Here is a 14,846-nt window from a genome sequence, read left to right as displayed (position 1 = left end):
ATGTTCGTGCTTTTATCTAAAGTGTTGATGTAACAGCGTATTCATAGATAGTCTGACTCTTATAGTAGCAAACAAGTCGTCAGGTCTGATATGGAAGATATGAAAATTAAGAAAATTTTATCCCGATTTCGTTTTTGTTCTGATTGCCAGACCAAAAAATCTACCCAACTGAATGCAATTTATCAACCGCGTTTGCGGAATACAATTTTCTCCTATTTTGCCTATTTCCTAAAAACAAGAAAGTTATAAACAAATAACAACTGCAAATGCATTTTCCAGTATCCATGCTGTCAGTGCCATCAGTGTTCTACCGACCTCAAGGCCGGGAGGAAGAGGCGGACTCTGTGAAGGAGAAGTTCCAAGTTCCGGAGTCTGACCACCTCACACTGCTGCATCTGTATAACCAGTGGAAGGCTAACAAGTAAGTGACATATATTATAAGCTGAATTTTAGAAAAGCTGAACCGTATTCTTTTAAAAAACACTCGTCCTCATTAGTGTGATTGATTAACCAAAAAATTTACAACTATTTATATCGCTTTACATCAAATTTGACAGGCGATTGGGTAGTAACTATTTTCAATAAAACATGGCTCAAGAACCATATGAGCTTAACAGATGTGCTTTGACCGTTGAAGGGTATAAAATTAGAATTCGGACAATATTCTTGAAAAAGCCGGGGCATATGCAGACACCAGACAATAGCATAATAAATCAAAGTAACGATTATAAACAAAACTTTTTCTTTTCATTTCTTTGATTTTCTTCTGAAGTTACAATTACCACGATTAATTAATGATATTTCGCTTTATCATCATCGTGAATCTTTCCTTAACGGACGTATTTATACGAATTTTTACTTCGTTCTTCCAAATAATATTTCTTCGTTATTTTCAGCTACTCGGGTCAATGGTGCACTGAACACTTCGTCCACGGTAAGGCGATGCGGAAAGTGCGCGAGGTTCGGCAGCAGCTGAAGGACATCCTGCAGCAGCAGCGGCTGCCGCTCGTGTCCTGCGGGACCGACTGGGACACCGTCAGGAAGTGTATCTGTTCAGGTTAGTATGCTGAATGTTATGGGATATTAAGAATAATGTTTGTGTTTGGAGTTCCTATTGGCTGAAGACATAATAGTATGCTAAGCATGTCTGGTTATGAATGGAACTATTCGTCTGATGGCTTTAGGTTGCAATCTGACAAATTCTGGAGGTCTGAATTTTTCCCAGTACTTAATGAAATGATGAGGGCAAAATATTTCACAATAACTTTTTAGGGTATTGAAGGTTGTGTTCTATTCCAGCATTAAAGAGCGACGGTGCGCCCTCATATCTGTATCAAAATATTTTCTCACCACAAATATCTTGACACATTTCTTCTAAATAAGTTCATTTTTTCCCCCACAGCGTACTTCCAGCAAGCCGCCCGCCTGAAGGGTATCGGCGAGTACGTGAACTGCCGCACAGGCATGCCCTGCCACCTGCACCCGACGTCCGCGCTGTTCGGGCTCGGGAACTCTCCCGACTACGTCGTGTACCACGAGCTCATGATGACCACCAAGGAGTACATGCACTGCGTGACCGCGGTCGACGGCAGGTGGCTGGCTGAACTGGGACCCATGTTCTTCAGTGTCAAGGAGACTGGCAAGTGAGTACTGATATGGTATATTTAAGGGCATATTTCTGGGATTGTAGTAGTAGATGGATGGTAGCTCGTCAAAAGATGAGATGACGTTGATACGTTCTGTGTTAGTAAAATGTTCTGGTACTCTATACATAAACAAGGAGACTATTGAGAATGTGTTTTCCTTTTATAATATTTGAGATAGATAGACCAGTTCTATTTTTTTACACCTTCGCCATGATTTTAGATCTAAGTCACAAGGGTTGTATGTACATATAATATAGTTTACCACAACTCGAACTTTTCTCTTCAGATCAAACCGCGACAAACGCAAAGAAGCAGCAGTCCACCTTCAGCGGATGGAAGAGGAGATGAAAGAAGCTGAACAGAAGATGGCAGAAGAAAGGAAGAAGCGAGAAGAAGACGTCCCTGTAAAGCAGGAGATCGCGACGCCCGGTCTCAACACGCCGCGCCGGACGCCGCACAGGCTCGGCCTGTGATCTTATTATTATATCCCTTTTTTTGATCAATAAAGAATTTTCATCAGGCGTTTGTGTTTTAATCATTGTCATCAATCATTTTATCATCGTATGTGCGGTTTTTACCTCGCTGAGTTTCGCGATTAAAATGAGATATAAGTAAACAATTTGATCATCTATTCAACTAGAAGATTTTGTATCGGAATAACATTTTCTTAACGTTTTTATCCATACAAAGAAAGACTACCTAAATAAATTATGCATGTAAATACTACATAGCATGATTTGGATCATGGTAAATACACAAACAAAAAACAACGATTTTTGAAACAAAACTTTATTCAATAATCATCGTCTTCATTTAATCACAAACTTAATATTCAAAACTATATCTAAGGGAGCCGTGAGGCAGTCTATACAAACTAAGCTTATGAACAATTAAGATAAACAATTCTCAATGCGTTAACTTCACAAAATGTAAATATAATTTGCTACATGATAACTATTTGTTTAAAAAGTAAGTAAAGGCGCCTCGTACAAGCTCAATCTCATTTGCGATCTACGATCACAAGAATAATCAACCGAAATAGATTGACCGTCAGTATACCGTCGTCTATTTCGCATGCGCTTGCTTCACAATCAATCTTGATCGCGATCTACGATCAATTTACAGGTTGCTCACGCACTCGCAATAATTGACTTTATTCACAATTGATCCAAATCGCAATCATTGATTTTGTTTTCGGATTTCGATCGAGATTGAACGTGTACGGAGCGCCAAAAGAGTTTAAGGAGAAAACAAATGGTGATGTAAATGACAGTTCATTTAGGAACCCAAATTTCTATGCAAATTAACTACAACTAGTCACTTTTAACTAAGAAACGATAAAAAGGATGAGATAAGATAAAATTTTACAAAGCATTTATAAAATATATTATAACAGTTTGGTAGAAAAAAAATAGGTAACTTATCTTTTTGTTGCCAGAGTACTAGGCACTGCAGCGGCGCTAAATGTTATTTCCGACTGCCCTTTGGTGATGTGCTCAAATTCTTCGATTTTTCAAACAATCAAGTATTCATAAATTAAATTAAGAGTAATCAAAGGCAAGGAAAGAATTAAATTAAGTAAGTGTTATAATTACTAGGAATCCAATAACATCTCCTTAAATATGAAAAATAAAATACATACAATAAGTGCTATAATTCGCGTAATCATTGGCGCCCCGTACACACTCAATCTTAATATCAATCATGGATTTTGATCGCGGATCGTGATCGAGATTGAGCGAGTACAGGGCGCCACTCTATAGTACCTACTACCATTGTAGAGGTCCCACTATTGTCAATAAAAATGATTATAAACCGTTTTTAACCAACTAGCATTTATTTCTAAAACTGTTTTATTATCTAACATCAAGAACACAATTCGAATCAGTTCTGTATATTTTGAACTTACATTCAGGCGTGATTTTATAAAGACATACATTATTTAAAATTATTATACATAATAAATAAATAGATTAAAGAATCTTTGATTTAATTATTAATTTCACTAATTTTCAATTCCTAAAACTTGAGTGATTAAGCAATTCTTTCAAAATAGTTGATTTTAAAATATAAATTTAATAATTTGTCTTAAAATGATGTTACGAAAGAAATTACAATTGAAATTTTTAATATTATTGCTAAGTTTATTAAAATCTAGACATTAAGAGAAGTATATTTTTCGTACAAGTTACTTTTTGAACCTTAGCGTGCAGAACATTTTACCGTCAACGAATTTATTAACCACTGTATAAGCCACTGGGTTAAAATGTTTTAAGAAAATACTTAATCGAAATGTCTAATGATTTGGCCAGCTCCACAATATGAGAGAATTATATATATTATAGTCACCATGATTGCCCCGCCCAAAGTAATATGTATTGCTAAATAGTGAACACATTTTGTTAAGTATTAAAAATTACTGGTTTTTAAGGTCACATATTTATTGCGTTTAAGAGGGCGACCTGTTTTAAAGAAGTAACCAAAACGCGTCAAAATATGAATGGAATAAGACTGTCTTAAATGTTATAAACTACCCCCAAAATATAAAAGATATTTGTTGCGTTGTGTTAGTAACTAAAACATATTCAAGGCGGAAAATGAACGATGTTACAGTGTTGCCATAGAAAGAAAAGAAAAAAATCCAACGTTGAATGTTTAATCACAAAAAATATAAAAATTATATCGAAACAATTATTGTGTTTATTCAAAATAATGATTATTGCGACCATCGTTTATTTAACTATACAACTAACAAGTACGCCGTCACAATGGAAGGACTCGAACACATCTACATTACAAATAATCCGCGTAATATTTACTATATATATATTTAAATCTATTGTTTATTTTATTAAACTTATAAAATGTAATGTAGATGTACAGTTAAAATTAACTCAACTATGTAATGAACATTTAGGCACTAACTAACTTACTAATCCCATTGATTCGTGACCTTGTCTGTGGGTAATTCAGTTGTTTATGCTATGGAGATCACAGTTTAATAGTTCAGAATTACAACAGTAAATTCTTTCTTTTTCTTATTAATCATCTTTTTAATCATTTCTTCGACGACTGCTTTGTAGCAAGTACTTTTTGGCCGTATTTACATATTCTATATGATTTTTATTTTCAAGTGCTCGCTAAGTTAAAATAGCAAAGGGACCAACATATTTATCTAAATACGGATGGTTCAATCATCTTTTTAAATCATTTAAATCCATAATATAACAGGCCTTCTCAAAATACATTAAGAACATTTGAAGCGTTTATTCATTCAGGTATTCTGAAAAGACGTAATTGGACGTATGTTAGTCAATGACTAAACCGAGACTAGAACTATAACAAAGCCTTTTTAAGACAAATGTAATCTCTTGAACCTTATGTACTATGTGCGTTTAACTTTCTACAAAAATATATCATTTTATATTTAAATTGGTGTCAATAAAATTTTAATTTTCAAAATATTATACGTATCATTAAGGTTGATAACCATTTGACACATTATTAGTCAATGAATTAATTCATTATTACTTAGACGGGATTTTAGTAAATTTTTACGATTACTAGTAAAGTTGTCAGATTCGCGGCTCGAGATCTTTATTAGCGATCGAAAGGTTAACCTTAAACGTATTATTTTTAAAGCACTTTTTAACGCTTAGTATTTTTTTAAGCACTTATAGCACAAAATGTATATAAAGCACTTTTATCCGCACAAAGTTTGATAAACACGTTAAAGATTAGCCAAATATGTGAAGCCTTTGAGCGCCGCGTAGGTCGTCGCTGGTGACCGACGAACGTTAGACCTTCAGTTCGTGTGTCACCGATGACCGACAAAGAATTTATGTTCAGTCCGTAGGTCACCGGTGGCCGACGAACTATAGACCTGCTATTGTTCGACCTTTGTTAAATAGCAACATAAACAACCAAATTACCCGTGTTTAAGTTCAACAGTTATTGAGGGCTACATTGAGGCCGTGTTTCTCAATGTACCTCTTTCTTGCTTCGGCTATCATTTGAGCTTTTCGTTCTTGGAAGCTGAGCTGTCGTTCCTTGGCGCTCTTGGGGAAGCTGCCGGTGGGGACGGGCACCACGTAGCGTGGGGCTGGGGACGACGTGGAGGGCGAGGGTCGCGGGGCGGCTTCCGGAGTGTACGGGGTCACGCCCTCCAGGAAGTTCGTTATCGTCACGTCCACGCTGCGAGTTGATGCTGGCGAGAAAAGGGAAAGGTTTAAATACTAAGTAGCTTATAGATTCTTATATAGTAAAACATAAATCTTTCAATGTGAATATTCAATTTGGTAGGCGGTGGTGAGTCTTCCATCACAAGACTATTCATTTGTATAACTCTTATATTATGTTTACTCACTAACACTACACAATACAAACACGCGATTCTGACTGTGGGATATTTATTAGTAAACAGGCATTTGTAATACAATGTGTCATAAGGTGAACAATAAATAAATGTCTCACTGTTACAACACTTATGAAACAAACATCACATTCAATGTTTATGTAAGCCATAAACAACAGTACCGTATAGTAAATACATAATGTAGTAAATCAAAAGAGTATAATTATCCTATCCTCATCAATCTTTTTGTTCAAGAAAACCTGCTGAAAGAACGAACCATTACTGGGTTAAGCTCGTTTTTATTCTTATTTATTACGTAATTTTATTAAAATAAGTATTTGAGTACAATAAATAATTAATGAAATAAATAAAAAAACTTTGCATACAAAATTACGACTTAACAATCTGAAAATTGGGTTGAAAATAACTTAAGGAGAGTGCAAAGACTGCTTATCTCTAAAGCTACAAAGCTAAGTCTTACCCAGGTCCCTGAGTATGTCCCTCATGGGCACGGCGGGCAACACTTCCTTGACCTGCTGCGCCAGGCGCGCGGCCTCGCTCCCCTCAGGCCCCGCCGCGCGCGTCGGACGCGGCCGGCGACGGACTATACGCAACTCTTCGTATTTGAAGTCTGTCTTTTCAACCTGGCAAATAAAATAATCAGGTGTCAGATTTGCTGCTCTAGAAGCCACTAGCATTCTGTCTTTAATTTAGACTTATCATACAAACAGCATCATAATTGTAATATGGTAGCTGTTGACCGCGACTCCTCGCGCGATTCCCGATACTTTGGGAGTACTGAGATAAATTGATAAATTGGTGTAAAAGCCAGACAAACAGACACAGATACTTTGGCATTTATAATATTAGTATGGATTAATATTTAGCTTATATTGTCCCATTATCATGCCGTAGCATTCGAATATACCCAAACCCTCACTTTATCCAGCCAAGTTCCGAGACAAGCATTAACATTTTCCTACCATGAAGTATAACCTACACAATCTCCTAGATACCTGTAAAGCATCAGCGATGGCGTTCCTGGCGAGTTCTGGCATGTCCCCGTCGTCGTCCGTGTCCCGCAGCGGCGGCAGCAGGCGCAGCGTGAACACCGTGACGGGGCTCGCCAGGAACCACAGCGCGTCCGACCACGGGAACTGGCCGCTGGGCCCGGCCCGGTGGACTGACACGTTCGTGAACATACGGTCTACCCCTAGGAATCATGTCAACTATTAGTATTATGGTTAAGGTTGTTTTTGAATAACTTATTTTTTATTGTTAGTGTTATATGTGAACATAGGCTTTAGAACTGCAAGGAAACTTATATGGCGTTATACAGGCTTATGAATTAATAAAAATACGAAAAAGTTACTTTCTAACAGGATATATCTCTGTTAATGGAATTGATGTATCACTATCCAGTTTCTTCATCTTTTGTCACAAATTTTGACAAAAATATAAGTTTTTAGTGACACAAGTTAATATTTACAGCTGAATGTAACATAGTTTTATACACTCACTAAGAAAATCAAATTTATAAACTACAACATTTGAATTTGTAGAATTGCCTGTGACCATTAGCTAAACTTGTACAGTTCTCATACTCACTTATAGCTACAGGTTGCACCCTATTCCCGACTGGGAAGGGCCAGTCAGTGAACTTGAGGAGTCCTCTACCATTGGTGGGCCCACCCTCTGGCTGTAACAGCACTGGCTTGCTGGGACACTCAGCAAAGTGTTGCCTGGACACAAAATTAACAAATTTCAGTGTTACCTAGTAATCTGGGAGTAGTTGGAAGGTAAATATTCGATGTTGTAATAACTCACTTTCTAACAAACTGTGCTGCGTTCCTTATGCCAAGAGTTGAGGCAAAAAACGGTGGCACTTTCCATTTTCTGAGCTATAAACACAACAAAAACATTCATTTTATACATGGTAAACTACTTTATAATTTACTAACGGCTTACTTAATAGTACATATTTGGTTTCGAACTCTCGAAATGCCGTCGTTGAATTAGTGAGCTCATGAAATTTAAATCAATAGACACCATGTATTAAGGTTATGAATTATCGACGAAATTGATGCAAAAACGTCGTAGATACCAAATCATGACTTTCATTATTTTCTTTTATTATTTTGATTAGAATTACATTTTGCAGACACATTTTCACAACAGTGAGACCTTAAACTAAGACAACCTTAAGTCTAAGGTGTATTTTTTGATCCATGTAATATTCGTGCGATTCGAATATGTCGACATAAATATACCTATATAGTCGTTTTAATCTTTCATGAGTTATAATTACTTCGTAAATGTTACTAAAAGTTATGTTTACTCACGCTTATGGTACCAAGCACATGGGAAGCGGCGAGGGAGTCCAAACACGACACGTAGTTGGCCACCATCACACTACAACGGGGGTCGCGAGTACCCTTTACTTTTACATACACACCTGGAACATAAAACAATATTTCATAAGAGTCACGAAAATGACAAAAACCTGTCATTGTACCTACAGTACTTATTTTTATTTAAGAATCGGATCCTACAGACCAGCAACCCAAGATCAAGAAGGCAAATTAAGCTAAAGTCACTTGGTAAAAATGGGCAGAAGATCACCTTGAATTGGGATTAATTAAAGAAGCCTTTGTCAAGCAATGAGGCAGATAATGATTATGTTACTTTAAGAAAGGTCATAAGGTTGCTTTTGACACACTTGACAGAGTTGTGGGCAAATTAATACAACACAAGTGACCCAATTTCAAGCCTATAAAGTAATTATTAGGTAAATATTTAACCAAGCTGTATTACCAAAAAAATACAGGACATCAATTAAAATTAAAACACTTTACACCAATTAAACTCAAAGCAAACCATTACAACATCATTTGTGAAGCAAGTAAAACCTGTTTGTACTAACCAAATGTCCAACAGGCCAGCGTTGATAACATTTGCCTGACTGCTGACTTATTTGGCAGTATTATTGATGCCACCCATAGTATCAAAGCCAAGAATATTCTGAACACCAACAGGCATACACCAAAAGGCAGGTATAGAAGGAACTGGATGGCATTGTCACCGCTAAATCTGAAAAAAGATATCAATCATGATTATAAAATAATGGTTAAACAAAGAGCAGTGTTCAGCATTGCTAATATGCGTGGGACAGGTAATTGGTTAAATAACTAATATTATGAAGTTATGTGATACTTAACTATTTACAAGTGTAACATACACTTGACATAAACAAGTAAAGGCTTGTCTAAAGTGTTCTCAATTTTTTGCAAGGCATTGTTTGGAGTCAATTTTGAGTATTAAAATTATGAATATGGATTTAATAATATAAAACATAAGAATGGTAGGTAAGGTATCAGTGTTAGTTTCTGGTGACCCTACTCATGGTTTATCACCATACAATACTTATGCAAAAAAATACAATTTTTAAGATAAAGCCAATTTATTTATCAAAATTATGTTTGGAAAAACACAATGGTGGTAAAATAATACTGAAGCATGCTAAAATGAATATACTGAGCAAAATGGACTTTATATCACATTGTATGACTTTCAATAGCATAAAATGAGATGTATGTAAAATATGACTGATAGCAATAAAAAACATTGATCATAAAAAAATAGTTGTCTAGTATGTAGTATATTGACGTAAATTAAATCCAATTGTTACGCAGGAATAAAGGTCAAGAAATAATTATTTTATAAACAAACCTTGGTATACATTAGAATATTATTCAAATAAAATCGTATGCCATGGTCAACCTATTATTTCGTACCCTATTCCCTTCCTGCTTTAAATTGTTTTAAATAAACATTACGGACGAAAAAACATTTATTTTTTAATTATTCTTTATCACGATACAACTTACTATTTCTTACACCAAAAGAAATTATTCGAGTTAATTGTAAACACTGCATAAGTTTACATTAGATTTGCAGTAACGTTCAAATAATATTATTACATGCTCACTACTTCACACAGTTACGTCACAATTATACTACAATGTCCATCGGGATTACGATAAAATTTCTGCAGAACCTAAATGTAATACTTTTATGTTTAAAGCAAACTTTCCCTTGAAAAAATTAGCAAACACGTAGGTATGCGAGAATTAAATGCACACTGTACCTTTCTTCGTTTATCAATTTGTCCACTGTTAATGCCATATTTGTTTATGTACTAAAAACAAACTTCTGTATTGCTTCCTGTGCTATTTTTGACTGCATAAAATTAAAAATTTCGAACTTTTTCTCCAATATCGTGATGTGTATCTACGACATTGACCATAGACTGTAGTCTGAAATTTTTGACAGCTTGAAATGAGATACCATAGAAATCTGAAAATTTTCATGAAGAAATTAATTTTATCATAAAATGTAGTCATGCTACTACAATAAAGACTAATTAAAAGATGTAAATTGAATCATGTTTTTTAAAGTAAATAATTGTGTTTTAGACTGACATTGCAAACGCTGGAATTTAAATTAGTTTCGGATATAAAGGATAAGCATGCCAACATTTTGGTCGTGACTAATAATACAAGTAATTAGAAGTCTCATAGAACATCTTTAACATTAACAAAGTGCTTATTAGCTTTATAATAACAGAATGATAAAAAAGTAACGATGTAAAAAAATATAGGTTTGTAAGTCAATAAGTTTCAATAACATTTAACATTTCTGCATTACTATAAATTGAATCAGTTATTCAAAGATATCAAGGAAAAAAATAGTTCAATATTTCTGGAGCCAATTTATAATTCTTTTACTATTTATTGTCAATGGTGGACAAAAATGACAAAATGCATTATAATTGTGTCTATGGTCCATTTTTTGACAAGTAACAACAGATGAGTGAAGTTGTTGCAGTATTATCAATTGTCATTTGTGGAGGTGAAAAACAAACACTCGTGCGTCTTAGAACAAAGAATATTTATTGTAGATTATTTTATTTAAACGATATTAACTAACCTAAGACCTAATACGCACTTTCTAGTACTCAGTGATAGTGAATAAAATCGAAACGGACACCAAACAACGAAGGTATAGCATTGATTACGACTATGAAATTTGTGTAAATGTAAATCATCTGACCTTTGTTTACCTACGAAAATAATTATAGAAATAATTTCGATGGAGAGCATCACGTCGCCGGAGGAAACGACGTGCTCCGAGGGGGAGGATGAGCGAAAGTTGCCAGGAAGCAGCGTAATGAACCATGACAATCATCAAGGTTTTTCCCCCCAACAAAGTGCTGCCTTCAACGAGCTTACTCAAATGGAAGAGAAAATGCGACGCAAGCTGCAGTTTTTCTTCATGAACCCGATCGAGAAATGGAAGGCCAAGCGGAAGTTTCCTTACAAATTCGTTGTTCAGGTGATAAAGATTGTTCTGGTAACTTTCCAGCTATGTTTGTTTGCCCACAACAGGTATAACCATGTTAATTACACTTGGGACAATAGGATCACCTTTTCCCATCTGTTTCTTCTTGGCTGGGACTCCACAAGAGAGATCAATGCATATCCTCCAGGTGCCGGACCTCTTGCTGTTTATAAAATAAATGAGTTCTATGATACACTAGACTATGCCTATGAGGGGTATTCTAATGTGTTAAATAACTCTATAGGACCATACTCTTATAATGATGAGAGTAACAAGCTGACTCCCCCAGTCTTCTGCCAGTACAATTATAAACAAGGCATCATTAACGGATTCAACGAGAGTTATGAATTCAATTCGGAAATTGTAGAAACTTGCATAAACTTCACTAAAACAAATGATGAAAAGTTTCAGTCAGCTTCATTTATTAAGAATGCTGGTCTAAATATAAGCTTTGCATCATTGGTCCGAGCTAAACTGATGTTTTCTTTGAAAACTATTAACTTTAGAGCCGCAGGTCCTATCACTCCACCAGATTGTTACAGGTTTGATATAGAAATCATTTTTGATAACGAAGATCATGATGGGCAGATGTCTCTTATACTAGAAGCAGAACCTTACAAGCTGACATGTAAAGGAGACACTGAATACATTACTGACAATAAAATAGATCAAATTCTTAGAAGCATTCTCAACATACTTGTGATCCTTATATGTGGAGCATCATTTGTTTTGTGCAGTAGAGCCATCTACCGAGCACAGCTACTCAAAGAGCTGACCGTTCAGTTCTTCAGAAGAGCATACAATAAAGAACTGAGCTTAGATGGCCGCCTAGAGTTCCTCAACATCTGGTACATCATGATCATAGTCAATGACTTACTGATCATAATGGGATCGGCAATCAAGGAGCAGATTGAACGGAATCAGTTTACTAATGACCAATGGAATGTGTGTTCTCTATTCTTGGGTACCGGCAATTTACTTGTGTGGTTTGGAGTTTTAAGATATCTTGGCTTCTTCAAAACTTATAATGTAGTAATTTTGACGTTGAAGAAAGCAGCTCCGAAAATATTCCGATTCTCAATCTGCGCCTTGTTGCTGTACGCCGGCTTCATGTTCTGCGGCTGGCTTATACTGGGCCCATATCACATGAAGTTTAGATCGTTAGCGACTACCTCCGAATGTCTGTTTTCTTTGATAAACGGAGACGATATGTTTGCTACATTCTCGATAATGTCTAAGAAATCGCCAATGCTTTGGTGGTTCAGCCGAGTGTACTTATATTCTTTCATAAGTTTGTACATTTACGTAGTATTGAGTTTGTTCATATCTGTTATTATGGATGCGTATGATACTATTAAGCAGTATTATAAGGATGGATTTCCTAAGAGTGATTTGCATCAGTTTATCGGTGAGGCGAACATTGAGGAGGTGTCCTCAGGGTTGTATAGGACACAGAGTTCGTCATCACTCAACGCCATGATGAATTCGCTCTTCTGTTGCAATTTCTACAGAAGTGCGTATTCGAAAATCGGTGGAGGCACATCCAATCTAGAACTGTAGTTTACTAACATTTTACGGCGATAATACTCCATGTTGTACATAATAAGATCATTATCATAGGAGTTAGATAAATTATTATAGTTTATCTATTTCGTAATATTGGTAGGCAGCTAAGCTACAGCAGCGTAGGCTTTATGACTAGACTGATAGAGTTCACTGTTGTATGATATGTTTCCTGTAACCATTCGTGTTGGTGTGGTTGATTACGCTCCCAAATTGGGACGGTAGAGATTATTGGTAAACCTAGTCTTCTTTTTACAAAAGGCTTGTGTTACTACTATGAGAAATACTTTTAAATGATTTTAGTGGATATAAGTATCTCCATAACCAGTAAAACATGAAATCCATATTTTAGACATTCGGTCTAGTATTACAAATACTTTGTATCTTTTTTTGTAACAACCATTTACTTAACACTAGCTGCACTTGAAATTAATAAATTTTGTATATTAATGTACACTTATTTAAGATTAACAATTTTTTTTTTGTTACCAAACTCGCCAAAGAATTGCCATCAATGCACTTAAAATTAATTAAATTTGGAGTAAATCATGGATTTAGTATTGATAGGCACACATTGCCCGTATAATAACGGAAGTACCTATTTTGTATTGTTAAAGTGGAGTCATAATAGTTTAGATGCGGCAATGTAAAGGTTGATATCTGTTAAAGGCGGAGAAGGGAAGAACTGACTAATGCAATGTATGCTCTATCCATTACCTAGAACTAGGGCCCCAGTAGACTGTGGAAAAATAATCTGTATTTACAGAAATACAGATTATTTTTCTGATTTGGTAAAGAACGAATAAAAGTTTGAAGTATCGGCAAACTCATAAAAATATTGTAGCCTGCGGGGGTTATATAGAAATAGGGGGTATACGAAATATCGAAATATAAAGTAAAAAACCTAAACACGACTAGACACTTCGATTATTTGCGAACTACAGTAAATATAAATGGTCGTTTAGTGTTTATAAATTCAATGCCAGGAAAATATTCATCGAATATTTCTTTCAATTTAAATTAAATTTATCTAATGAAAATAGGGCTTCATTTCAATGTTTTTCTTGTAACTACATTATTATCAAGCTGTAATTTACCCGCTCCATGGAAAAACCTGAAACATTTAACGTTCTGTTCTTTAATAGATATCGACTTACTATTTTTGGTAAAAATATGTACTTTACTTATCACCGTAGCGTGAATCTGTTTATTTTAATACTGTGTGTATAAATGTAACGATAAATACATTATTTTTATTACAGACCGTTGTTTTGATCGTATTTCACCGCAATCCGAACTGTAATGGGATGCATTGACTTATTTGCAAGAGATATTCGATTCGAGGTCATACGAGCTCAGATAACTGAGTATCATATCGCACGGGGTACACTTCACTTGTTTCTCAATACAATACCGGCTAATTAGTTCATGACTTAAGTTTGTGTACAGGAAACGCGCAATGTAGTTGTTTGTGTTTGCCGATTAATAATATCCTTTTAACTAGCTTGTGTCATGGTACGATGCAACTTGATTGCTATTGAATTATAATTATAAATGTTTGCTGGCATGTAATGCGATTCCTACGTCCTAAATTGTAGAATGATGACGAATATTGGTTACTTCGGCGGTTACGTTATTCATATAGATATACATACATACTTACCCACGACTAGCCTACTTGTTTAGAAGACTTCTCAACACGTACCTAATGCGGGTTCGATCCCCGCAGGGGGTAAATAAAAATCTGTGAAGACAATCTTCGTGTTCTTAAGATTTGAAGACGTTGAAATCTCTTATGTAACTACGCATAAGAATTGATAGTCTGATTGGAAAACTAGTTTTTACATACAGATAGACAAAAGTTAAATTAGTGCCGCTCAGCA

General features: G+C 35.4%; 3 protein-coding genes across 3 annotated transcripts in view; 2 read left to right on the top strand and 1 right to left on the bottom strand.

Moving 5' to 3' along the window:
- The window catches only part of LOC113497904 (pre-mRNA-splicing factor ATP-dependent RNA helicase PRP16), a 110,370-nt gene extending 108,203 nt beyond the window's left edge, over positions 1-2,167 (top strand). Inside the window, exons 18-21 of the mRNA XM_026877710.1 lie at positions 280-421; positions 897-1,057; positions 1,403-1,643; positions 1,933-2,167. Of these exons, the coding sequence (XP_026733511.1) occupies positions 280-421; positions 897-1,057; positions 1,403-1,643; positions 1,933-2,119 (731 nt within the window). The 3' untranslated portion in view covers positions 2,120-2,167. The remainder of the gene's footprint in view (positions 1-279; positions 422-896; positions 1,058-1,402; positions 1,644-1,932) is intronic.
- Positions 2,168-2,419: 252 nt separating this feature from the next.
- Positions 2,420-10,320, bottom strand: LOC113497915 (ancient ubiquitous protein 1-like). Its single transcript, XM_026877722.1, has 8 exons — positions 10,148-10,320; positions 8,924-9,090; positions 8,343-8,455; positions 7,828-7,901; positions 7,609-7,742; positions 7,017-7,213; positions 6,482-6,644; positions 2,420-5,853 (listed from the first exon to the last, which is right to left on the bottom strand). The coding sequence occupies exons 1-8, from the start codon at positions 10,183-10,185 to the stop codon at positions 5,591-5,593; spliced, it is 1,149 nt and encodes a 382-aa protein (XP_026733523.1). The 5' UTR covers positions 10,186-10,320; the 3' UTR covers positions 2,420-5,590.
- Positions 10,321-10,870: 550 nt separating this feature from the next.
- On the top strand, positions 10,871-14,003 carry LOC113497873 (mucolipin-3-like). Its single transcript, XM_026877637.1, has 2 exons — positions 10,871-11,061; positions 11,141-14,003. Exon 2 carries the CDS (start codon positions 11,152-11,154, stop codon positions 12,958-12,960), a length of 1,809 nt encoding a protein of 602 aa, XP_026733438.1. The 5' UTR covers positions 10,871-11,061; positions 11,141-11,151; the 3' UTR covers positions 12,961-14,003.
- The last annotated feature ends 843 nt before the right edge of the window (positions 14,004-14,846 follow it).

This window comes from Trichoplusia ni, chromosome 1 (genome assembly GCF_003590095.1).
Source record: "Trichoplusia ni isolate ovarian cell line Hi5 chromosome 1, tn1, whole genome shotgun sequence".
NCBI lineage: Eukaryota > Metazoa > Arthropoda > Insecta > Lepidoptera > Noctuidae > Trichoplusia > Trichoplusia ni.
This window is presented reverse-complemented; position numbering and strand designations above follow the sequence as displayed.